General features: G+C 44.9%; 5 protein-coding genes across 19 annotated transcripts in view; all 5 read left to right on the top strand.

Annotated features, from left to right (window-relative positions):
- The window catches only part of LOC6551545 (smoothelin-like protein 1), a 40080-nt gene extending 27328 nt beyond the window's left edge, over nucleotides 1-12752 (top strand). For 8 of the 15 annotated variants that reach the window (XM_015155877.2, XM_026982196.1, XM_026982198.1 and 5 more), the window contains 7 exons: nucleotides 132-299; nucleotides 385-460; nucleotides 9277-9369; nucleotides 9434-9536; nucleotides 10535-10682; nucleotides 11656-11807; nucleotides 11892-12752. In XM_015155877.2, coding sequence (XP_015011363.1) covers nucleotides 132-299; nucleotides 385-460; nucleotides 9277-9369; nucleotides 9434-9536; nucleotides 10535-10682; nucleotides 11656-11807; nucleotides 11892-12015 — 864 coding nt within the window. In that variant the 3' untranslated portion in view covers nucleotides 12016-12752. Of the gene's footprint in view, nucleotides 1-131; nucleotides 300-384; nucleotides 461-1334; nucleotides 5363-5470; nucleotides 6837-9276; nucleotides 9370-9433; nucleotides 9537-10534; nucleotides 10683-11655; nucleotides 11808-11891 lie in introns of those variants that run through there. The other 7 variants (XM_015155880.2, XM_026982195.1, XM_026982194.1 and 4 more) reach the window with 5 other exon arrangements.
- A 97-nt stretch (nucleotides 12753-12849) lies between these two features.
- On the top strand, nucleotides 12850-14334 carry LOC6551546. The gene is made up of 3 exons (XM_001978421.3): nucleotides 12850-13485; nucleotides 13680-13895; nucleotides 13955-14334. The coding sequence occupies exons 1-3, from the start codon at nucleotides 13111-13113 to the stop codon at nucleotides 14195-14197; spliced, it is 834 nt and encodes a 277-aa protein (XP_001978457.1). The 5' UTR covers nucleotides 12850-13110; the 3' UTR covers nucleotides 14198-14334.
- A 219-nt stretch (nucleotides 14335-14553) lies between these two features.
- LOC6551547 (amyloid protein-binding protein 2) lies at nucleotides 14554-20430 on the top strand. Its single transcript, XM_001978422.3, has 8 exons — nucleotides 14554-14783; nucleotides 15213-15510; nucleotides 16804-17423; nucleotides 17551-17775; nucleotides 17843-17944; nucleotides 18127-18803; nucleotides 18869-19026; nucleotides 19084-20430. The coding sequence occupies exons 2-8, from the start codon at nucleotides 15331-15333 to the stop codon at nucleotides 19213-19215; spliced, it is 2094 nt and encodes a 697-aa protein (XP_001978458.1). The 5' UTR covers nucleotides 14554-14783; nucleotides 15213-15330; the 3' UTR covers nucleotides 19216-20430.
- A 123-nt stretch (nucleotides 20431-20553) lies between these two features.
- LOC6551594 (anaphase-promoting complex subunit 7) lies at nucleotides 20554-22856 on the top strand. The gene is made up of 5 exons (XM_001978423.3): nucleotides 20554-20700; nucleotides 20762-21269; nucleotides 21327-21991; nucleotides 22049-22329; nucleotides 22397-22856. The coding sequence occupies exons 1-5, from the start codon at nucleotides 20629-20631 to the stop codon at nucleotides 22710-22712; spliced, it is 1842 nt and encodes a 613-aa protein (XP_001978459.1). The 5' UTR covers nucleotides 20554-20628; the 3' UTR covers nucleotides 22713-22856.
- Nucleotides 22857-23712: 856 nt separating this feature from the next.
- LOC6551596 (GAS2-like protein pickled eggs) overlaps nucleotides 23713-24770 on the top strand; it is a 49356-nt gene continuing 48298 nt past the window's right edge. Inside the window, exon 1 of the mRNA XM_026982228.1 lies at nucleotides 23713-24196. The gene's annotated coding sequence lies outside the window, so the exon portion shown is untranslated. The remainder of the gene's footprint in view (nucleotides 24197-24770) is intronic.

A 24770-nucleotide genomic window follows, 5' to 3' on the forward strand; every position in this document is an offset into this window, starting at 1 on the left:
GCTGGCGTTTGTTTCTCACCCACACACAAAACTCGAATGAAATTTTCCGGTTGATAAACAAAAAACAACAAGTAACGAAAAAGAATTGAACGCTTTCTGATCTCCGCCAAATCTTCTGCTCTCGCTTTCAGGTGAAGACCACGCGGATAACCAACACCTACACCAAGTCCGGCAATAGCACCAGCACCACCAATAACACCACCAACACCACCAACAAGGTCAGCAGCTCCTCAGCACCAGTTACACGTACAACTTGTGACATTGAGGAGATTTGGGACGAGCAAGTGCTCAAGCAATTGGTGAGTATTACCCCCAAACATTTCTGTAAATCAGTTTGCCGAAAATTCGATCGATTAACCATCATTTATCATCGAACGCTTGCAGCTGGAACAGGCGTCCACCTACGAGGAGCGTCGCAAGATCCGTGCACGTCTACGCGAACTTATGGCGGAACGCGAAGGTGAGTGCCTCTATAATTTCCACAACTCCGTAATGTTCCCCATCCAAAATAAAAAGCCAGCGGATTAGCTCAACACCTCATCAACAGCGGAGACGCCCACGATCTCCACATGGAAACGCAGTGATATCGAGGCAAACCCGTCTCTATATATTGTGTTCTGTATCTGTATCTTGTAGATAATGCGCACAGCAACTAGCTAGGCAGGAAATTTGAAGTCGATAGCATCAAAGTTAAACCGTTTATCCGATTTTCTCTGGTTATCATTAGTCTTCAGGTACTGAACCACCCAGCGTTTTGATGTTGGTCATGTCCATTGCTCCTCCCCAGTCGATGAACATTTATCGTTTCCTCGTCGCGTTGCACACATCGTTATCGTTAAAGTGCTATCGTTACTTTGTTGTACTATTTATCCTTCAATGTTGTCGTCGTTAAGTGAAAGTCTCACGTCGTAGACCCACATAAAATTGGAATCGATCCATTGTACGCCAAAAACAAGTCACCGATACACCAATTCTGTAACCGTTTATTTGATCGATATTTATCGATGCTTGGAAGTTTGAATACGAATGAATGGTGAATACGTATAGTATATTGGAGATTTTGGATTTTAAAGGTCTTAGCGGCTTTCAAAAGACAAACGTCCTAAAACAGTTACAACTGTTGTGATCTGACCATTTAAGATTCTCTTAAATATATATGTTAATCTCTCCACCATTTTGGAATATTCGATCAACTGAGCAGGTTTTGTTTCCCACTCCAGTTTTTTTTATTGCTTGATTGCGTTTTCGTTGCGAATCTTACGCATTTCCACCACTTTTCTATCTTTCTATCTATCTCTCCATTATCTTTTAACTTTCTTCGCTGTGGCGAACAGCGCAAAAGAATTTGAAGCAGACGTCGAAGGAGGAGGAGGAGGAAAGCAGCGCCAGCGAGTATGAGGAGATCATCGAGGAGGTGACCGACTACAGTGACGAGGAGGAAGAAGTTCCGCCCAAAAAGGAGGAGCCCAAGAAAGAGGTCACCAAAAAGGAAGTGACCCAAAAAGAGGTCACCAAGCAACAAGAGGAGATCCAGCAGAAAGCCGTGCAAAAGGTGGAAAAGACGGAGACCAAGACTAGCCAAGTCACCGAAAGTGTTAGCAAAAAGTTAGCCAAAGTTGAGCTGGCCAGTACCAGCAGCTCCTCAACCACAGACGGTGTTCAGGTTCAGGGTGAGTCCCTGCCAGCAAAAACCACGAAAACAGGAGCCACAGGAGCAGCAGGACCAGTCAGCAGCAGTAGCATAGGTAGTAGGAAATCCAGTAGTCTTAGCAGTAGCCAGGTTAGCACAGTGGTTAGGTCCAGGGACAAAGGCAAGCCGGATATGATGCCAGTCGCAGGGGCTGGATCGGGATCCGAATCTGTACCGGGTTCTGGAGCACCCAGCACAGGCAGCCGCTTGAGCGTGCCCTCGAAAGAGGATTCCGGCACGGAAAGCGGCGAGGATTTGCGTTTGCTGGCCGCTGGATTGCGTGACACCTTGCAACAACAGAGTGGCAGCGATGCCAGCGAAGCGAATCGCAGCCTGGTCGAAGAAGTGACCGATGCCCTCAGCCGCCTGGAGAGCAGCCTGAAACAAGGCAAAGAGCTAGCCGTCGATGGGGGTCAACGGCAGGCTCTGCTCGGCCTGGTGGCCCGCCTCCAGAGTGGACTCAGTGCGCCCGAAAAGTTGGCAGAGGATCGAAAGGTCGGCGAAAATCAGAAGGAAGCCGAAGCCGGTAGTCCGGAACCGGAAGCGGATAGTCGACAATCTCGATTCGCCAAACGTCGGCAGCGTAACAGTCGGCACACAGTTGGTGTTAGTCGTGAGGAACTTGCCGACGCCCGACGGTACATGGAGGACATGCTGATCCTGGAGGGCAAGGACTTTGCGCTGAGTAAGTCACCGAGCTCGAGTGCAGTGCCAGTTCAACTCTACCGTCCCAATCAGTTTGTGGCACAGCCACAAGTGCAGCAACTGCAGTCACCTAATAATCTGCCCAATGCGACGCAGTCAAGCCCCACCCAAAATCAATCGCAGCTAAGACCCAATACCACCAATAGACGGCCACTTTCCGGTGATTATGCCGTCAGCTTTGCCAGCTACGAGGCGAATCAGAATTCACAGAACTCTAGTCCCGAGGGCAATGGAAACTCCGCCAGCAACTCGCAATCCAATTCGAATTCCAGTTCGAATTCCAATCGATTTGGTGGCGGCAAGAAACACCTAATGAAGCGAGCCAACACCATCGATATACCCAAGGCAAAGGCCAAGTATATGGCAGACTGTGATTCCGATTCGGATTTGGAAGATGACCATGGTCCACATATGGGTCTAAAGCGAGCGGTGCAGGTGAGTGTCAAGCGACGCGTTCACAATGCAGTGCCACCGTTTGAGCCAAAAACTGAGAACGATCACAAGTTCCTGGCTTTTATCAACAAGCAAAGTCATCAGACTGGTTTGGGTTGGAGCGGTGGTGGTGGCAGGAGTGTCTCGAATTGGACCCACAAGTTTGGTAACATCAAGCACACCTTTGAGACAGGAGCTGCGGCCACGGTGACCAAGGGTAAGCCGCCACCAGTGCCTGGTCATGTGCCGGGATGGGCCAAGCAAGAGCAGCTGCATCATCAGCAATTGCAGCGAGAGCAAATGCAGCGCGAGCAGATGCAACGAGAGCAGTACCAAAGGGAGCAGAGGCAGCGAGAGCAGAGGGAGTTGCGGGAGCAACTTCAGAGAGAACAATACCAGCGGGAACAGAGTCAGCGAGATCAGAACCATCGGGAGCTTTCCAAGCGAGAACAATTCCAGCGGGAGCAGCTCCAGCGAGAGCAACTCCAACGAGAGCAGCTGCAGCGTGAGAAGCTGCAACGCGAACAACTCAAGCGAGAGCAACTCCAGCGAGAACAACTTCAGAGAGAGCAACTCCAGAGAGAGCAGCTGCAACGAGAACAACTCCAGCGAGAGCAACTGCAGCGCGATCAATTGCAGCTCCAGCAGCAACAGCAAGCTGCTGCCGCTGTTCAAATCGAACGGCAACGTCGCCTGGAATTGGAAAGACAGTTACGACTCGAACAAGAGGCACGCTACGAACGAGAGGAACGCACTCGCCTGGAGCGCGAATATTACGAACAGCAATTGCAGCAACAACAGGTCGAAAGGCAGCAGCAATTGGACAGACAGCGCCAACAGCAAGAGCAGCTGGAGCGACAGAGACGACAAGAGATGGAACTACGTCTCCAGCAACAGCGGGAACAGGCTGCCCAAGTCAATAACTTTATACACGCCCCCCAGTCTGTCTTTCGTCCCATTGAAAACGAAACACAACCGCAACCGGGTATTTACAAGCCCATAGCTCAAAAATCCCAACCGAATCAAGCCGTTTGGAAACCCCCAACGCAGCAAACACAACCGCCACCGCAATCACAGCAACATTTGCAGCCAAGATCGGCTACTTCATACAGCAATACACCCTCGCCATCCTCAACAGCCACCTCACCGATCGGATTGCCCTGGGTGGCAAAACCGAAGGTGGACAATAGCGATTTCCGACGCAAAGCGCATCACTTTGAAGAGAGGTCCTTAAGGGATAACATAGAGCAACAGCAACAGCAACAGCAGCAGCCAACATATCCCAATGGCAATAATGGTTATCTGCAGCGTCACAATTCCCTGCGCTCAAAGGCACCAGCTTTGAGTGAGTTCAAGAAGAGACCATCCCTGCCAAATGCCATGGACCCGGGAACAGCTGCACCACCGCGACAGGTGTATCAAGCACCACCGCCGCCCACTAATATTTCATTTACGTACGCCGATTTCCCGCCAGTGCGACGTCAACAAGGTGCTAGTGCTCACAACTACCGAAGTCAACCTTGCCTAACAAGTGCTGTGGAACAGGGCGAGGCATTGACCAACCCCCTGGGTGCACCTCTAGTGCTTACAAGCTCAAATCCTACTTATCTGCCGCCACCTGGAAGCAGGAGATTCGACTACATCAGCAGTCCGGTGGATGTGGATGTGGATAGTCCACCCAATAGTCCCACGAGCTTCATGACCATGCCGAATCCCACACTGATGACAGACAATACGGACGATGATCTCGATCTGGATTCGGATAACAATATGCTGGAGTACCGGGCCGAAACGAAGGTGATGCGGAAGCCACGCAGTCAAACGGCAGTTAGGGTGGCGGACAGAAGGAACGCTCATATGAGTGACGATGAGGTTTACGGAAAGAACTCAAGGGCGGCCAAGTCCCTGCTCTACACGATGAAGCAGCTTGGAGGTGGTCCTGGTAATGCTTCAGTTGGCAATAACGGCCAAAGGAGGCAACCCTTAACGGCACCAAGTTCGCCAAAATCAGGTTGTCTTTCGCCCGATGGCCGGCAATATCAGGCGCCCCTAGTGGAACCACTCTTCCCCCAACTGAGCACCTTTGAGCCCAAACGACAGCCGCAGTTCGCCAATTCGCCCATGTCAATGCCACCTGCTGTGAGCATGCCCTCGATAAACTATCAAGCAAATCCCACGTACACACCACCCAGAAGCAATCAGAATGCCAACTCATATTTAGGTGAGACCAACACCTCCTACGTGGTCACCTATCCCATGGACGATTCCGGTGATGAGCCCGAACCGGAATCGATGGCCACATCGGTTAGCCAGCGATTGCGTCGGACTTCAGAACACTCGAATGCCAGCTCCTCGCTGTCGTTGGGCAGCACCAGTTGGACAGCGAATCCGGTGCATAACACAGTTCCCAGTGTACAGCTGGGTTCCTCCATGGGTCCTCCAGTGGATCGCAGCACTAAACCGCAAATTAGTCAGCCAGTGGGCCCAAAGATGCCACAGCAGGTTGCTCAGAAGCAACAGCAGGCTCCTCAGCAGGTTCCTCAGCAGGTTCCTCAGCAGATTTCGCAGCAGATTCCGCAGCAGATTCCGCAGCAGATTCCGCAGCAGATTCCGCAGCAGATTCCGCAGCAGATTCCTCAGCAGATTCCTCAGCAGTTACCAAAGCAATTACCACAACAGATTCCCCAGCAGTTGCCAAAGCAGTTACCTCAACAGATCCCACAACAGTTACCTCAACAATTGCCGCAACAGTTACCAAAGCAGTTTCCTCAGCAGATCCCACAACAGTTGCCCAAGCAATTACCTCAACAGATCCCGCAGCAACAGTTACCCCAACAACTGACCAACAATCTGCCCAGACATGCTCCCAAGTTGAGTACGCGTAGTCATACCATCCAGGGAGACTCCGGCTACGAGAATCGTCCTCTACAGAATCGTGTTATGTCCCAGCAAACACTTAACTCCAGCATTATTACCAGCAATAACCACACCACCGTCCAGAAACAGCAAAAGGAGCAGCATATCAACGAGTTGCGCCGCAAGAGTTTGGGCAATGTCCTGGAGAGCAGTCAAAAGAGCACGTACTTCGAACAGGAGTACAAGTCGTCGGCACCATCCGATACGCCGGATATAGTGAAGTCATCGCTGCCCAAGGAGGATGCACCACTACTGAAGAAATTTGGGCCACCACAGCGTCATCACTACATGCCCAACTCGTACCAGAGTCCGCAACTGAATAAGCAGGGAAATAGCAGTAGCACCACCACCACCAGTACCACAGTAAGGAGCACCACAGTGGTGCAACAGCAACAGCAGCAGCATCAGCAAATCAAGCCAAGTATTGTGGAAACCCCGGCGACACCACAGCCACAAGTGCCGCCCGAAGACGAGATACCCCACAACATAGTGTTCAACAATGTGAGTGCCTTTACCTCGATGAGCAGGCGAAATCACGACGAGGACTCTCACCAGGGTACGCAATCGGGATCCAGGGTGAATCGACTGAGCAAGTGCGATTCGTGGAATCAAATCTGTCAGCTGCAACAGACGGCGGGTCCGAGTCCGGCCAAATACAATCAGCCCGGTTCTCCCGGCGAACTGAGACGCACCAAATCCGGACACTCACTCGCTGTGCCCAAGCTCTACGAAGCGGGCATTGATAAGGCCCAAGTCAGCGAGAAACAGCGAACGGTGGCTGCCTACTTCTCCGGTCAAAAGTCACCGACTGGCGCCCAGGTGGAGGAGCTACGCACATCGATGACGACGACATCTAGTCGAAAGTCGGCCATTAATCGCACAAAAACGAGTGAAAAACTATCGGCGGCAGCTCGAAAATCCTTGAGTTCGCTGACCACATCGAATGGTAACGTTTCCACCGCCGGTTTGGGCATGGTGGTGCGTGGTGGTGGCGGTGGTGCACTCAGTCGTAGTGCCACCATGCCGCACATCGCGAACCTCAATCTGCTGGACGAGAGCAATGTGGAGGACGCCTTCGAGCAGCTAATGATGGGTGCCTAAAATACAATACAAATAATCAAGAAATAACAAACAGTCCAGCCAACCACTCAACCACTCAAGCCAACCATTTAACCCACACCCAAAGAAAATATAAAAGAACAATCGCATTGAGGCATTCCAGTTCGAAACTGGATGAGAACATGATAAAAAATAATCTCAATAATCTATAAACAAAAAAGAAACAAAAAAAACAAATATGAAGATATACCACGAAATCGAAATCGAAAAATCGACATCGAAACGGGAAGATAACTGTAACTTGTAACGGCAACTGTACTGATTAATGTTTACTGATTTACTCAAGCGCTACTGTTGAGCCTAGGATTAGCTTTGTTTTAGTCAAACCTTCCACCACCCACCCACCCACTTTTCCCATGTTCGAATTGAGCTTGTGAAGCAGTTAGAAAAAAGCAGATAACGATAAAGAGCCAGGCAGCAGCTGTTGAAAATTGAGGGACCACAGCCGGTTTCGATTTCTTAAGTTTTTCAATTTTTTCAATTTTTAAAACACTAAACTCACAAACACGCTCAATCGCGACAATTGAGAGATTTAATATAAATGAAAATGTTTGCTGCACTGCGTCCCACTGAAGCCCCAAGCAACAACAACAACAATAAGCAACAATAGCAACAACTTGATCAATATTCTAAGATTTGTGAGTTGAAAACGAAAGAAATATCAGATGTACAGAATGCTAGCCCTGAAAGCCCCCACATTATCCTGTTTTTGCCAGCGCCCCTGCCCCGCCTTGTACTACCAATAAAAAAGATAATAAATTTATAAAATATTGCTATACCGCCCAGCAGCAGCCTAACAGCATAAAAACCCACACACATGTATACGAACACATACAGTTGTTATCAAAATAATGGTATTATTAGTACTAGTGATTATGATAGTTCCGAAACTTGAAAATAATGCTATTATTAGTACTAGTGATTATGATAGTTCAAAAATTTGAATAGCAAAATGTACAAAAATTTAAAATATTCATGCAGAGCATTTGAATTTAATTACATGATTTTTAACAACATTTTACACTTTTAAAACTGCTTTCAATCTCTAATTGATATTTTATACAAATTTATTTAGTTTTATAATGCTATTATTGACAAACAACGGTATGTGCCTTATGTGTGTGTGTGTGTGTGTTTTTCTTGTACATATTTGTTATGCCTGAAAGTTTTTATTCAGCCAAGTGTGGAAATGTAAAAATGCGTCGATTTTTAGCGCTTATCCCCCCAATTTACTCTCCCCTTACGTTGCGTTACGTTACGTTCTGTTACGTTCTGTTACGTTTTGCTCGTTCGTTAGTTGGCTGATTGATTTGATTGATTGACTGGTTGATTGGTTGGTTGGTTGGTCCAGCAAGGATTCAAATAAAGCATAAACAAAAATTGAAAAAAGAAAACGGAAGCGGCAAAGATAAACCCCCATGTTGTCCCTCCTTTTTTAATCGACTGTTTTTCTCTCTGTCGTCCTTTGTACATACTTATATATACATACATATATCTTACTTTATTTTTTTGTTTGTTTTTTTTTAACACCCCAACAACAGATGAGATGAGGAAACAGTGTTTTTCGTTGATTTTAATGATCAGTTTTCCTGTCTACACATATTTTGTCGATCTGATAATCTGCTGATCTGCTCCTGTACCCTGTCCCTCGATTATAAAGCATGCCGTTCATCGATTTTTAGCTGTAATTGTAAATACTTTTTGTGCATGAGTTTTTTATACATTCATAACTACACAGACGCAAAATGTACGTTAAAACGGCATACAAATGAACTTAAAATTGAGCTTGAATAGCAAATTATATTTGCATTCAAATTGTAAATGTTTTGTATGCATTTATTTCAAATTGCTTACTTTAAGCTCGAGCCGTTCGATTTTTCTTTGTGTATTGCAAAACCAAGTACATGAATACACCCATGGACAGCAGAAGCACCACCACCACCACCGCCACAGTCATGTCCACACCATTAACGACGATTTCTGATTGTTTCTTTGTGTGATTTTCGTAACGCGTTTTCCTTTCGTGAGGAATACCAAACCGCAGACACTGGGAAAAAAATGAAGCCCGTGTGTGTGGCAGCTTTTGTTTTTGAATTTTGTGTAGTAGCTGATATCATATAACAAACGAAAACAAACCAATTTTTGTGCTGTTTTTCGACCCGTTGCAGTAGTGTATAATTTTGTTGCCTGCCTGGAGATACAAAACATATGTAGTTTTTAATAACCCAATAGAAATGTTGATTACCCAAAACAGATTGATATTTTTTGTGTAATTGATTTTGTGCATGCCCCAAAACTAATCAATGTAATTTGTTTGCTTCTCTTTTTTCTTCCACCTGCTGCAAAAAAACCAAAAAAAAAATGAAAACGAAACGAATCCAAAACCGCATCCCTAAAAAACTCTATTCACACAGCAGCCCAGCACAAGAGCTCCTCCTCCAGCGAACAGCGAACGGAAACCAAGTCCAAGGATGGCGGTGCCACTGTGACCACAACGACAACAAAGGGTGAGTTCAATGGATGCGGTATCTGTGACATGGATTGACCATTTCCGTTTCCACATTTTCGCAGTTACCACACGCACTGTCAGCGGAAGTGCTGCCGCCAAAAACATCTCACCCTTGGCTAAATTCAAACAGCTGGACAAACAGGCAGCCGCCCAGCAGGCGCAAAAGTAAGTCAATCAGCCCCCACCTCCACCCCCACTGATTAGTCAGATTATTCCATATACATATACATACATATATCGACACACATGTGGTAGCGAGGGCATGAATACTATACACACAAGTCAACATTTGTGCAGGTCACTTGTTCGATTCGAAAGTTATTGGAGAAGCAAGCAGTGCAAGCAATTCAAGAAGTAATCACCTATAACTCTATACATAGGTCTTAAAAAATCATCAAAATGTTCACTCTATTTTTATAGTGCATTCTATTAAAGTATGATTGCTTCTCCTAAATTTTCTTGTACTCACTCAAATAATTCAATTGGTTGTCGGAGGACATCACACACTTACACAATCAATAGATACAAAACAAGCACAATCTTCACCTGCACCTAACACACATATACATATACGATTTCTGGTGTTGGTTCTCTATGGAAGTGTGTCGTAGTATTGTCTACCCCTACAAAAACAAAAAAAAAAAGATCTAGGGAGGAGAAAAGTGATTTCGCTATTGTACATAGACCAAACCAACTGTATTCCTGTTTTTTAGTTAGCCTTTGGAAACTGGACTTGATCTACCCTCTTTTATTCTCTTTTACTCCCGACTATCTCTATTACTATATGTTTTTATTGTTTTGTTTCGGCAATTAAAGAATGCCGCCCAAAACCCAAAACCAAATTTAAAGTTTCCGTTGTCAGTAAACCAAAAACATCGCGTTAGTTGTTCTATTGCCAAGTATTTTTGGTATTCAAATAATTGTTGTTGTTGTTTCTTGCTAACACAAAGAATATATTTATATATATATACACACACATACACATGTACACAAAATTACAAAAAAAAAAACACTTAACACATTTGAACTAAAAAATCAAACAAAGAACACACGAAGCAAATAAATTGCAAAATCAGAAATTAAGAACAACATGAAGATGAACCGATTTTGTGTGAGTTTCGCTAAACCGTCTGCAATCCTCCAACCTTGACTCATTTGTTCAGATCATCTCCAACAACAAGCACACCCACGACCCCCGGCGGTTCGGCACAACCGTTGTTCAAATTTACCGATCCGGCATTAAATGCGCGCGCCGCCACTGTCAAGGATCAACTTCTGCAGTGGTGTAAGCATAAAACGCAGGAATATGAGGTATCCAAAACCTAAACCAAACCAAAAAAAAAAAACCTAAGTCCAAGCAAGCCCTAAAAGAATGAATGAAATGCCGAAGCCACAGCCTATATTTGTTGCCCTTGCCATTCTTCGTTAATTATTTATAGCAGCTGAGGTCACAATTGTGCTGAAAAAGTCAAGAAAAAAAGAAGAAGAAAAACGCAATCAAAAACTACATGATTTAAGTTATGTTTATCGAAATAGAGTTTCTCAAACAATTATTATTATTGCTATCGTTTTTACCGTTCCTAAAGCTATCGTTTTTATCGTTGGTATTTCTGAACATTCTTAAAAACATGCAATAAAAATGTACATGACTAATTTTGACCTCAACAGCCAAAAAGCCTAGTTTATAGAATCTTTTCTTGAGTTTGCCGTTCGTTTTGATGATATTATTTTAGTTTTGCCTTATTTAACAAGCAATCTAACGAAAAACCAAGAACAATCCAAGCAACAAACAAAATAAACTAAAGCAAAAACATCTAACAGCGCCTAACTTCGGCTGAGCCTGAAAGCTTTCTCCAAAACTCATTCACACAGACACATACACACACGCTCACACTTGCACACGAACACAACGCACGAAAATGATGTAGGAAATAGAAAAATTGTCATTTCCGTTTCCGTTTTACTGCTTTTTGCTGCCGATTTTTATCGATCACCGCTTACCGTTCTTTTCGGCCATTTCGCTTAATCGCTAGAGTTATCGCCGCTGTTGTTGTTATTGTTTCGATTTAGTTGACCCTAGTTATACCCACTTACCAGCTGCTTAGTTAGTCTTAGTTAGTAATGGAGGCTGGAATCTCAAACTAAATGCTTCTTGCTTTTGCTCAAGGGCCATAATAAAAAAAAATCAAGTATCAATCAACCATCTCAAAAAGAATGCGCTCGTTTATTACCGATCACTGCCGATCATCGTTAAACACAAAACTGTATGTGTGTTGTTTCGCAGAACGTCCAAATAAACAACTTTAGCTCGAGCTGGTCAGACGGCCTGGCCTTTTGTGCGCTGATACACCATTTCTTGCCAGATGCATTTGATTACACCACACTAACCAAGCAGACACGACGACACAACTTTGAGCTGGCCTTCAGCGTTGCTGAGTAAGTATACGCACTGTGGCACCGCGGGGTGCCCTCAAATGTATGCTATATATTTGTTATCTAATATTGGTAAATACTTGACAGTGAGAAGGCTGGCATTGCACCACTGCTGGATGTGGAGGACATGGTGGAGATGAGTCGTCCTGACTGGAAGTGCGTGTTCGTCTACGTGCAGAGCATATATCGCCGATTCCGGAATTGTCAGTGAGTAAAGCAACCATCCATCGAAACAGCGGCAGCAGCAGCAGCAACAACAGCAGCAGTAGCAGAACAGTCCAAATCCAGATCCAAATTCAAGTCAACTCAGCTCAACAGCAGAAACTCATTAAATTTTAAGCATACACCATAAACACACCCACACAACACACACACATCCCCTTTGGCATTTTGTGTTTAGACACACCCCATGTACCACCCCCATAAACCATTATAAACCATAATAATCTATATAGTCCTACGCCTATGTGGCAACCTCTCATGAATCCGTCATCCTGCAAATATCTAATTGTATAATCGGCATATATGTATTGTATATTCTTCAACTGAAGCGCAAATGGCTCGTCGAACGTGAACAGCCGACTCTTTGTACGTTTTTTGTGTTTGTTTTACCCTTTTTTTACTATTATTACGATTACGCATTATTATTTGTTATCGAACTTGAAGCAGAATCTATGCAAATAATTGTTGAATTATATATTTTTTTGTCATAATTTTAATTGCGGAGAGAGAAGATGCAGAGCAGTTACTAACCCTGCCGGCGGTCATCGACACTGGATTTAGTACATAAGATACGTCCCGATGCCGTCGCTCACATTGATGAACTACTGTAATAATACACATATATTCTATGTACGTACGTGTAACGAGATCGAAACATTTACTAACTAACCGAAGGCGATGAAATGGCCGCAAAGAAATACAAAAAAAAATGCAAATGAAACCCAAGCTAAATGTGTTTTATGTAATTGGATCAAAGGGTCTGGATAAAACATACATACATATTAGTACTTAAAAAAGAAATCAAGCAACTGGAAATGCTATATAGTATGCCGTTTGTTTCTCGGCAACAAGTTACGGATGTGGGGTGTGCTCAGAAACTCGGTAAAAGTCGAACGTTCAAGTTGTATGTAAGATGTTGCAGAAAAATTCTGTGTAAGAATTTGTTTTTCAAAATTTGGTTTTGTAACGCACACAGGCAGACACGCGCCTCTACCGCCAGCAGTACTCACGATAATTGCAAGCAGTTCAGGCGCAACAATATATACGTTGCATTCACGCAACAACATCTGTGTAACCGAGCAACATGTCGCATCATCAACACGTTCTTTCCGAGGCCACTGCCCTCTGTCTGATAAACGGTTTGGATGCCTCCGGCGGTGCCACCGGCGGTGCCACGCCCCTCAGCGCTCAACAGCCCCCCGCTGGGACAGGGGAAGTCATCTGCTCGCCGGAAATCGTGGCATCGGCTCATCGAATGGCTAGTGCCACACCCACCGCCTCCATGGCCGCGCTGGAAATATCGTCAGCGCGGCAGAGGATGATGCCACAGATAACGCGAAGTCCATTGGAGGAGAGCCTCCATTCGGCGAACGAGAATGGCAACTCGTGCCGCATCTGCCGCTGGAATCGCAGCGACATGGAGATCATCAAGTGTCCGTGCAACTGCAAGGGCACCGTGGTAAGTGGTTCCTTATCAGCACCTGCTGCTACCGCTGACAAGGATTTACGGTTCGTGGGTATCCTCTTCCGTTTGCCGACACCAGTTTTTTCGCCCTCCTCATTTAGTGCAGCATTGTTAGCTTTCGCGCTTTTAAGGGGCATCCATTAGAACTGTTGCCCTTGGTCTTCATATGGGTTTGTCTCCTTTTGCAGGGCTACATCCATCTGAAGTGCTTGAAGCGCTGTATTATGCACAGGCGGGATAATCGCTGTGAGATCTGCAATGCAGTTTTTGACATCACGGAGGAGCGGGTCAGTCTGAAGCAGATGATCCGAACCTTCTTCTGCGGCCGTTGTTGCGGGCTCCTTGTGAAGAATCTGCTATTTAGCGCATCGCTAATGCCACTGGCCCATATCATTTTGCAGCAGGTGAGTTTCAACTGAGCAGATTCGCTGGCCTTGTTTAGAGTTAACAACTTGATCACCAGGTCCTGCAGTGCATGGATAATCTGAATCAGGGCAGCACCGAGCAGCTTACCGTCCAGGAGGTGTTCGTCGCCTCCTGCGCCCTGCTGACCTCCAGTGCACTGTTCTTCCACTTCTTCGAGTTCGTCACCACACGGTTCCTGCTCATCCGGAACATTCTGCGCCACTGGTGGATGTTTGGCACCACCTCCGACTTTGCCCTGGTGGAGTTCGAGGATGACACTATTGATTTTTTTGATGATTAGTTGATGATTTCGCGATGACTCGATGGCGATCGATTTGGCGATCATAAGGGCTGAAATAACCAGCATGATGATGGGAAGGCAGAGCCATCGTAGATAGTTCCACCAAGAACCAGCTTTATTAAATTAAATAATTTATTTCATTATTTTTTCGACTTTCATTGTGCAGACTTTTTAAACAAAGCTGCTGGGAACCGCCAAAATATTTGCATGAATTTCAGTATTATTTCGCACATGGTATATTTTCCGAATTGCGAGTACTAAGTGTACACACTTATGTATAATCCAGAATCAAATTTTATTTTCAATTGAATGTGATATTTATAAGCACAGTTAATAGATATTTATTAGACTTTTGTGGAATATATGGTAACACTGCGATAAGACAGCAACCTATCGGTCGGTCCGTAGTGGTTGCTATCGATAGGACCAGCTGTTTGCCACCACTAGTTCCATCCAATCGACACACGAAAATAAAGAAAAAGTGCTGCAGAAACAATACAATCTCCAGCACATAAGCCGTGGGCCACCATACCGACTTTAGCCGACGGGCCATTAGACAATTAGATGTATTCCGATTCCGAATTGTGTAAGTGCTAGAGAATTCTCAATCGTGCGAAGGCAAAACAAACGCAGTAGCTGCAAAGCATAGCAAGAGCAAAAACGTAGCAGCGGAAAGCAAAAGCAAAGCAGCACGCGGGCAGCGACGCTGGCAGAGAAAGGAAAACCGAAAAGCAACAACAGCTAACAGAAACCAGAAAACCGAAGAACGCCTTAAAAGAAAGTGAAGTGAAGTGCGAGACACTCGAAAAAACCAGATCTTATTGTGGACCTCTTCTGCTCTTGCATCTTCACGCCGTGCTTTTGTTTTTGTTTGCCTCTTTTCTTTGTCTTATTCGCCTAACTATTTTTTTTGTTTTTGTGTTTGTTTTTTTCCGATTGTTTTTGGTTTTCTGTAATCGCGGCACGTGTGCGAATGCATTTCCCACAAATATCGACAAATCGAAACTTGTTGCAGAGTGCCACGCCTCCTGCGAGTCCCCTGCCCCCCACAGTTTAGCATCGCTGCAAACGAAAAACAGCGATAGCATCGAAATAAATAAGCAAGGCAATAGAGCAAACAGCAAATTAGCGAGATGGCTGGCCAACAACTCGCAGTCCTGGTTCCCAATCCAAATCCCAACTCTCCAAAGGCCCTATACGACCTGTCGCTGCAGGCCCTCATCGGGAGCATGAGCACCAAGATTCCGGCGCTGGACAGGATCAACCGACTGGCGGAGCTGCCACGCAACCTGCTCATCGATGTCTACGAAATGGTAAGTGGGCACCCTTTCTCTACTTCCACTTGGGATTCCTACTTAAATCCTACCTTGAATTCCTACTTAGGATCCCTAAATTTCAATACCTTATACATAACTTGCCTAGTTAGATCTTATCTGAAAACCCCATACGCAGATATGTACATATGTATTTCGCCACTGGCAATTATACCCATTATCAGCGATGGGGGGTATGGGCACTTGTCTGTTTGTGTTTGTTTGCTTTTCCGCTTAAATTGTTTACACCCCGCCAGTACGCCCATTAACCCTTGGCAGCAAGGCCTTCGCGTAGATGGACTGCGAAAATTGTAGATTAACACTCAATCCCACTCCCACTCAATGCATTCAGATTTTGTTGACACTTTCTGATTGGCACTGATTTAATTGTAAATTTTACTATAAGCGATCGTTGATCGTTTTCTGTACAAGTATATATGTACGTAACAGCATACAGTAACGTAAAGGGCAGACTGCTGATAAAGTTCACCATCGATTGAAACACCATTGTTTATTTTGACTTATACTGATCGACAGATTGAATACGACCTTCAATTATCGGAATTCAGTGTTTGTAATGAGTTTACTTAGTAATCCAGGGATAAACTTGGTAACTCGATGTACCTGGCGGTGCATACCTTCGTATGGATTCGGTTCGGAAGAAGGCAACCCAAGTCGACAGACCCACAGGTGGTTGCGGATCTAAAAGGCTGGGCAGTGCGCCAGGCCAGCGTGAGGTTTCGATTCCATACATGGATTGTCATAATATGTGGCAATTACTGTGTAAATTATAAACTGAAGCGACATTGATGGCGGGGGCTCTATAAATAAACCAACCAGTTGGATGGGTCCAGCGCCCTTTGACTGTCTTGTTTGGAAATGGTGGGCCTCGTTCTGGGATTGGGATTGGGATTGGGATGGGGGATGCAGCGATGCATAGACCTTGCTTATATGGCGCAGCTGCAATGGCTGAAGAGCCATTGAACTTGCTGATAATGGCTTAGCAAATTCCATTGTCCGCTGATTGGATGTATTTCTTTTATTTTCTTCGAATTGGTTTACTTCTTATTTGCGACTTTACTACTGAAAACGTAAGTTGTAGTTTTGAACTAGGATATATGTACATATACATACATACATATATAAATAACTCAATTGTTACCCATTTTTAGCCCATATTTAAGTGTTTTGTAACTAACCTACTGACCTATTTTGGCGTCTTTACTACTGCTTATCCCAATGGGCCCAACCACTCAAATACCTAATTACCATTCCCTGTTCCATCATCCACAGATGTCGCAGCAGGAGTCCTTGAAGGACACGCTACTGGAGGAGCTGGCCCAGCTAGAGGTGTTCTCTCGACTCGTTCGATACCCAGCTGCTCGCAGTCAGTTGCTGCGCATAATGGCCTCACTAATGGCCAGCAAGAAGATGCTGGCCAGGAGACTCAGCGAGAACTATGTATCGCGCTATGAGGTTGCCGGTCAGGAGGAAGAGGAGCTGGAAGCGGAAGCGGAAGCGTTGGACTCGCACAAAGAGACGAATACGGATAAACTGGCGGAGGATCGATCAATGGACCTTAGCAAACTATATATCTACGACGGAGAGGCCTCAGAAGCGGGCGGCACCAGTGATTTTTCTGCCGAACTTAGTGGTGATATACTGAGCATACTAGGTCTCCCACGCGAGAAAGAAACCCCGGTTGAACTCAATGTGATCAACAATTGTGACCTCGAGGAGCTGCCCGCCGTAGAGATACAGGCCATCGACCTGGGCCTGCGCCTCGGATCGTTTCTCTCCGAGGCTGGATGGATGCAGGAGAGCATAACCGTGCTGGCATGCCTTAATGGAAGACTGAAGGGCCTGCCGACCCACAAACACTGGTTGGAGTTGCGACTCGACTGCCTGCAGCGGTAATATATATATGTTTTCATTAAATCTTTTATCAATTTGTAATCAAATCAAAACCTAGTTCCAGTATTAAGAGTCCATCCTTGATGAATTAGAAACGAACTAATCAAACATATCTCCTCTGAATAGCCTTCTATATGCAGAATCGGCCCATTGCAACTTTAAGTTGGCGCAGCGCACCTACGTGGAATTGATCGGTCTAAACAAATGGCTCAATAGGAACGTGCCAACCCAGCTGGTAGCCATAGCCTACACTCAGATTTCGGCCATGTACTTTGCCCGCAATGAGTACAACTACAGTCATATGTGGAGCGGTCTCGCCATGCGATTTCTAAGGGCATCTGCGAATCCACGGTAAGTTGTGTTCCCATTCCCATTAGCCTGGTATGGTTGGCTCATATTTCTATTAAATCCCCGACAGCATAACCATCGATGTTCTGCGCCAGGCGGCTAAGGCCTGTGTCGTTAAGCGGGACTTTGCCCGGGCCAATCTGCTCATCTGCCAGGCGGTGCGACGCGCACGGTAAGCAAAATCATACCGTGGATTCCACAACATTTTGCCCATCTCTTTCTTTTCGGTGATAATCTGGCAAACAAAAAAAAACAAACCAAATTGTCAAACTATCGTTGTTTAATAACGAACTTATTATCCACAATATATCCAGATTATAATTAAAACTCATTCGACAACTTTTTCCCCCACAGCGAGCACTTTGGCCCAAAGCACCAGAAGTACGGCGATGCCCTGCTGGACTACGGATTTTTCCTACTCAACGTGGACTCTGTGTTCCAGTCTGTAAATGTGTATAAAGAGGCACTGGCCGTGCGCCGTGGTATTTTTGGCAATATGAACTTTCACGTGGCCATTGCCCACGAGGATTTGTCGTATGCCTACTACGTTCACGAGTACAGCACCGGTGACTTTAGCTGTGCTCAGGATCACGTAGACAAGGCTGTGAATATCATGAAGCGTCTTGTGCCCAGCAATCACTTAATGTTGGCCTCGGCGAAGCGTGTAAAGGCACTCCTGCTGGAGGAGATTGCGCTGGACAAGATGGCTGATGGCATGGACGAGGAGGATCTGCTGCTCCAGTCTGAGGAGCTGCACAATTTCGCCCTGCTCCTCTCGCTCCAAGTGTTCGGCGAGGTGAATGTGCAGACGGCGAAGCACTATGGAAATCTGGGGCGTTTATACCAAACAATGAATCGCTTCGAGGAGGCGGAACGAATGCACCAAAAGGCGATCAAAATCAAGACAGATCTGCTTGGCGCATTTGACTACGAGGTGGGCCTGTCTATTGGACATTTGGCTTCGCTGTATAACTACCAGATGAAGAAATACCGTGATGCCGAACAGCTTTATCTGCGCAGCATTGACATAAGTATATATACTGATAGGAAAACTATTCGTTGTTAAATGTTACATTAATTTGCATTTTTATTGCAGGCTTGCGTCTGTTTGGTCACTCGTACTCTGGCCTGGAGTACGATTACCTGGGTCTTTGCCACGTCTACGAGACATTGCATGACTTTGAGAAGTATTTGAAATATGCGCACAAGCTGGAGAACTGGCAGATGCTGCGTGGCCAAAACCTCACTCAAAATGTAGGTGTTCTTGCATAGTTATATAATTTACATACGGATTGACCGATTTACTTGCAGAAGTCCAGCTATCCCGCCATCGAAGTGGACTATTCTATCGAGGAGGTCAAGAGCAAGTTCTTCAGCATGTGCGTCTGCAAAACCCCCCCAAGCCGCTCGGAGATAGTGGAGTCCACGACGAGCTCGAACTGAGCAGGGGCTTTGGGAGTGGGAGCGGAATTGGAATTGGAAGTGGTGACGGACGACAATGAGGAAGTTACAGTTGCACCCGCACTAGCAATCGCAATCGCACCCACACCCCAGACATCGGATGGCACAAACTGGAGGGCAAACTGCAGCAGCAGTTGTGACAGCGGCGGCAACATCTGTAGTTTGTCTTAGAAAAGAGATTCGCATAAGTTCGCCCACGTTGATTAGACAGAAAGTAAGGAGGCATCAAGGATCGACCCGTGTGTTCTATAAGAATATCTAAGTATATTTAATATCCTATCTTGGTCGGCCTTTAATATTCAACCACGCTTTGTTAAGGGTTTTTTTTGCCATTTCCATCGAATAAGTCCCGTAGTTATACCCATGCTGTACGTATTATTTCGTACCGCGAGTGGGTCAGTTCAGCAAATGTTTCACTGTGTTCCAGTCATCATCGAATACGTCCAGTACCCCTAGTTCCCAAAGTTTTCAAGGATGCTCAGTCCTGTTTTTTCAGTCAGATAGACCTAGGCTAAGATGTAGTAGTATTGTTGGAGCTTCGGTTAACCGTTTAATCGGGAGATCGTTGAGCAAATAGTTTTTTAATGTATTCCCCGCGTTTTGTTCCATGTACAAATGTTAAAGTTTTTATGGATTTTCGCATCTAATAATTCTACTTTTGTATTTTTTGTTTGGAAACCAAAAGAAAGGGCCAGTCGTCGGAGGATAACCATTGCTTTTGTTTTGCTTTCTTGAGAGTAGCAAGTGTATTCAATTTGTAATTTTCCCCTATATAAGATTTAAAGTTGTATAGAGCGCAAGGAGTAAGCCCATTGTATAGTCTAGGCTTACTCCAAACGATATGATAGATGTATATTTCATTGCGTTAACATTAAAAAAGTGTATCAAAAGTATTGTCGCAGCAAATAAAATGCAGTAAAGCAACTAGAGTACATTGGCGACCGGCAAGCGTTGTAAATAACTTGGGTTGAATATTACAGCTTCCAGTTAAAAAATGGTTTATAGTAATACACACACATACATAAATAAATAAATTAATGCCTACAAGTAAAGACAATTTATACCATTTACATTTGCTACCTAGAGCGATACTTATAATAACACAATTGTAGTTGCAAAACTCTTTTTGGCATTACCTAGCGATTTAGCATAAGACCTACGTCGTAAATCTCAAAATAAAATACGTGCAAAAATGAATTGTGCTCTTAGTATTGTAAACGGGTTTTTAAACAAGGTTTGATACTCGGTTTGATAATGGGGTAACTAGATTTCGAATCGATATCGGAAAATTCGATATTCTTGGTTTCCAGAAATGATTTATATTAGGGCTGGAATCGAAACCAGTTCCCTGGAACCAGTGCAGCCTGTTAGGCATTTTTGATAGTCGTGCACAAGATGGAGAACGCGCTATTTGCGAATATTAAGAAGCTTTACGATCACAAGCTTTACGAGTGCGTTATTCCAGCGGTAATAGCCGATTATCTTCAATATAATACCACATGGCATGTAATGCAATCTAATTGGGCAGGCGAAACTGCTGAAAACCGTGCTGAAGAATGATCGCTATGTGGCCACTCTGGAGGTTGAATACCAGGTGCAGCTCTATCTAGTGAATTCGCAATACAAGGAGCGACACCATCGCGCAGCTCTGAGGAATTTTGAGGAGATTACCCACCAACGGCGACTCATGGCGCGCCACAAGTACAACTGTTTGGTGGCCATCGAAAGTTCCTATCCGGAATTCGAGGATGCGGAGCAGCGTCGCCGGGCCGCCGTGTGTTATCGTGAGATCGGGAATCCCGGCATGGCCGTATCCACTTTGCTCCAGGTGCCCGCTAAACTGCGTTCGCCGAGTATGAATCTCATGCTGGCCAGGCTGCTGCATCAAGGCAACGGATTCGGTTTCCCCAACAAGTCGGACGCCGTGCTCGCCTACAAGGAAGTGCTCCGCGAGTGCCCAATGGCTCTGCAGGTGATCGAGGCCCTTTTGCATCTGGGAGTCGATGGCAACGAGGTCAACTCGCTGGTGATGCACGGTAGTTGTCAATATACACACTTTTCCTATTATGATATTCCAAACGAATCCCAATTAGCTGCCGCGATGCCAGGCAACTTCGACTGGCTGAGCACGTGGATCAAGGCCCTCGCCCAGATGTTTGACTGCAAGCACTTGGACGCGGCCCGCACTTTCCAGACGCTGCAGGACACCACCACGCTGCGGTGCAATGAGCACCTGATGATGGCTCTGGGCAGGTGCTACTACTACCACGGCAACTACTGTCAAGCGGAGCAGCTCTTCGCGGCGGCGATTGATACCAATCCGGACAACGTGGAGGCGATCGGACTGCTGGCGGTGGTCCGTGGACAGGAGGCCAGTGATGGCAACTCGGATATGGATCGCCTGTATGCACAGGTGACCTCCGATGTCAAATACACTGCAAGTCATTGGTTTGTCCATGCTCTCATGATGTACGATTTGGAGAAATTCGAGCGGGGCTTGAATTTCGTAAATCAATGCCTTAATGCGGAGCCCCGTCACCACGAAGCCCTAATCCTGCGCGGCCGCCTGTTGATCTCGTTGGAGCGGCACAAGGAGGCGGCGGAGGCCTTTCGCACAGCACAAACTGTGGTACCATATCGCTTCGAGGTCTACAGGGGACTCTTCCACAGCTATTTGGCTCAGAAGCGATTCAAGGAGGCCCATGCCATATGCAACTGGACACTACGCATCTTTCGAAATTCGCCCAGGAGCCTAACGGTAGTGCTTTGAATCTCAATACTCGCAGAGACATGGTTTAATAGCTTTTATCGACAGATGTTTGGTCGCACGCTGTTTCATTCACCGGATCCGAAGATTAAAAAGACTGCCCGCAAGTTTGCCGAAAAGTCACTGAAGATCGATCCCAACTACACGCCGGCGGTGGCCCTAATGGCCGATATCTGTCAACTCGAGGGTGCAACCCAGACCTCCATTAAACTGCTCGAGGATCACGTTTCCCTCTTCCCGCAGGGCAATCTGTTCACCCATCTCGGCGATATACTGCGAGCTCAAAAGGAACCCATCAAGGCGCTGGAGTACTATTACAAGGCATTGGGGTGAGTTGACAGATGATAACTGACGGCAGTTATTATAAGGGCATAATATCTATATTCAACATTTCAGCAAAAATCCCAAGTGTGAGCGCACTTTGCGAGGAATCAGTTTATTGAGTAGTTCCAATTGCTTTGATAAATCGCCTGTCCTGGACGAAAGTGGCGCCATTAAGGTGGTTAACCAGCCATCCACCAATGGACTGGCCAGGCCCTGTGGCACATCGAATGCGGAATGGATGACTGACGATTGTGACGAAAACTCTCGAGAGGCATCCTCCTCACCAGCCGCAAGGACAGGTCAGGAGGGAGGCGGTGGCTCCGGAGATGGTTCCGTTTGGCACGACGTCGATGCGGAAATGTTAGCCATCGAATTTGATGGGCATTGAGTTAGGTTTTTGCTAACGTCGTATTTAATATTATATATTTTCTAGGAAATGTTTATTGTATTTTGTTAAATGTACCAAAAAAAGTTCAGATCTGTATTTAAATGTACCAAAAAAAAAGTTCAGATATATTTGTAATAAGAAAAGGTTGAGAAACTAGTTGTATAAAATGTTTGAGATTAAGTAAAAAAAAATTCATGTAAAATAAAATCTAAAGAATTTAAATAATTTAATAAACTTTTGTTATATTTCGCACCCAATTATTTATTCAAATGCGAATTTATTTATTTAAATACTGCAAAGTGCGTATTAAAGCAAGCAGATTGTGTCAGCCCTTAATCGGCGAGCGCTGTTAAAGATTAAATAACTGTAACAACAAAATTTGAAGAGGCGCAGCAAAGGGGATCTTAACCCCTTACGCAGTAAAAATTAAAATAAATAAGAATAAGCAGCATAAAACAACACTCCATTACAAGTTGTCTAGAAATAAAAGTTATTTGCCATTAAGAATTACCCCTTCCAATTGTTTTCTCTGAGCTGTTGGCACTATTACTGTTAACAACATGCCCGTAAATAAATATCTCTCAATGTTAAACTATTGCTGAGAGATTCTGCCGCCAAAATGAAAATTTGAATCAGCGAATTAAAATATATGCACAATGTATCCATGCTTGAACTACAATATTTGAATATATATTTAGAGCTTACCCGATTTAGTCCATTATTCATGCAGTCCATTATTCATGCAGTGCTTTATTAATGTTATATTTATAATTTTAATTCTGTAAAGGAATCAATAAATTAAAGAAATTATAATTATTTATCCAGCAAATGACTTGAAAGACTTTAAAAAATATATTTTACATTTAAAGTATATTCAATTTAAATTACTTGGTGTTGTGAGAATGCTTAACATAATCCCCAGACAGCGTGTTAACATGGCGCGAGAGCCTTAACAGCGACGTCGGCGTCGTCGTCGCGAGAGAGAAGCAGTGGGCGCCGGTAGAGCCTATATAAGAAACAGCGGCAACCCATTTTTTTGACATTTTTCAACCGACACCGCGCGCTGATGGTTGTGTCTCGGTTTCCGTTAGATCTTTTCGAAAATTGTCTCGAAAACATGCGTTAAATTGCGGGGAAACGATATCACACGATGATATTTGATTTCTTTCAAGAGGATATATTGTTATAATGATTGCCATATATACTCCTCACAACCCAATCGATTTTGGGCCGTGACGCGGGATTTTTTGTTTATGTTCTTATGAAACCAGTGTGCGAAAAGAAACCCTTTTTTCGAATAGAAACCGCGAAGTGAGTGAAGTGCCTTTTGAACCAATATACACGCAATATTGATATGATTTAGTAAGATATATATCAATGAGATTTTTCCCACAATTGTTATACTTGCGAACGAGAAACGAGAACGAGAAAAATAAACCCAAAATTTGCATACAAATCAATTGATTGGCGGAGCTCTGCGAAAGGTTTGTATTCAAATGTGTAATATTTTGAGAAAGACGACTTAGATGGTGCAGCATTTAGTCATTTCCTTTTCCATTTCGACGAGACCCGACAAATGGTTGAGTTGATTTAATCAGACACTATGTTTATCAGTGGAATAAAAACAAATGGGAGCGTTACACATGTTTGGCGATTGTGGATTTGTGTGTTGTGTTTTGTATGTTGCCTTATCGTTCTTTCGCTTGATAAAGCCCAGAAATATTGTCTGGCACACATGCCCTATCGAGTGGGTCACCAAAAAAACCATCCAATGTATGTACATATGCTTGTGTATGCATCATATCACCCACTTTTATCAGGCACACGCACTTGTTGATTTCGGCACTTTTTGTTGCACTTTGCCACTGCAGCTTTGTGCCAAAGTTCGTGTGTCGATTTCCTAGAACGCGTTGGGTTTGTCATGTCAACAAGAATGGCAAAGTTCCCTTGGCTTTGTTTGCTTTCCGATGACTTTCTTGTGGACGGGGGGCTTCCGCGAAATCGGCTGATGAATAAAATTAAAATCCGCTGCACACCATAAATTTGCCCCCTCGAAAA

This window comes from Drosophila erecta, unplaced genomic scaffold (genome assembly GCF_003286155.1).
Source record: "Drosophila erecta strain 14021-0224.00,06,07 unplaced genomic scaffold, DereRS2 tig00000126-arrow-pilon, whole genome shotgun sequence".
NCBI lineage: Eukaryota > Metazoa > Arthropoda > Insecta > Diptera > Drosophilidae > Drosophila > Drosophila erecta.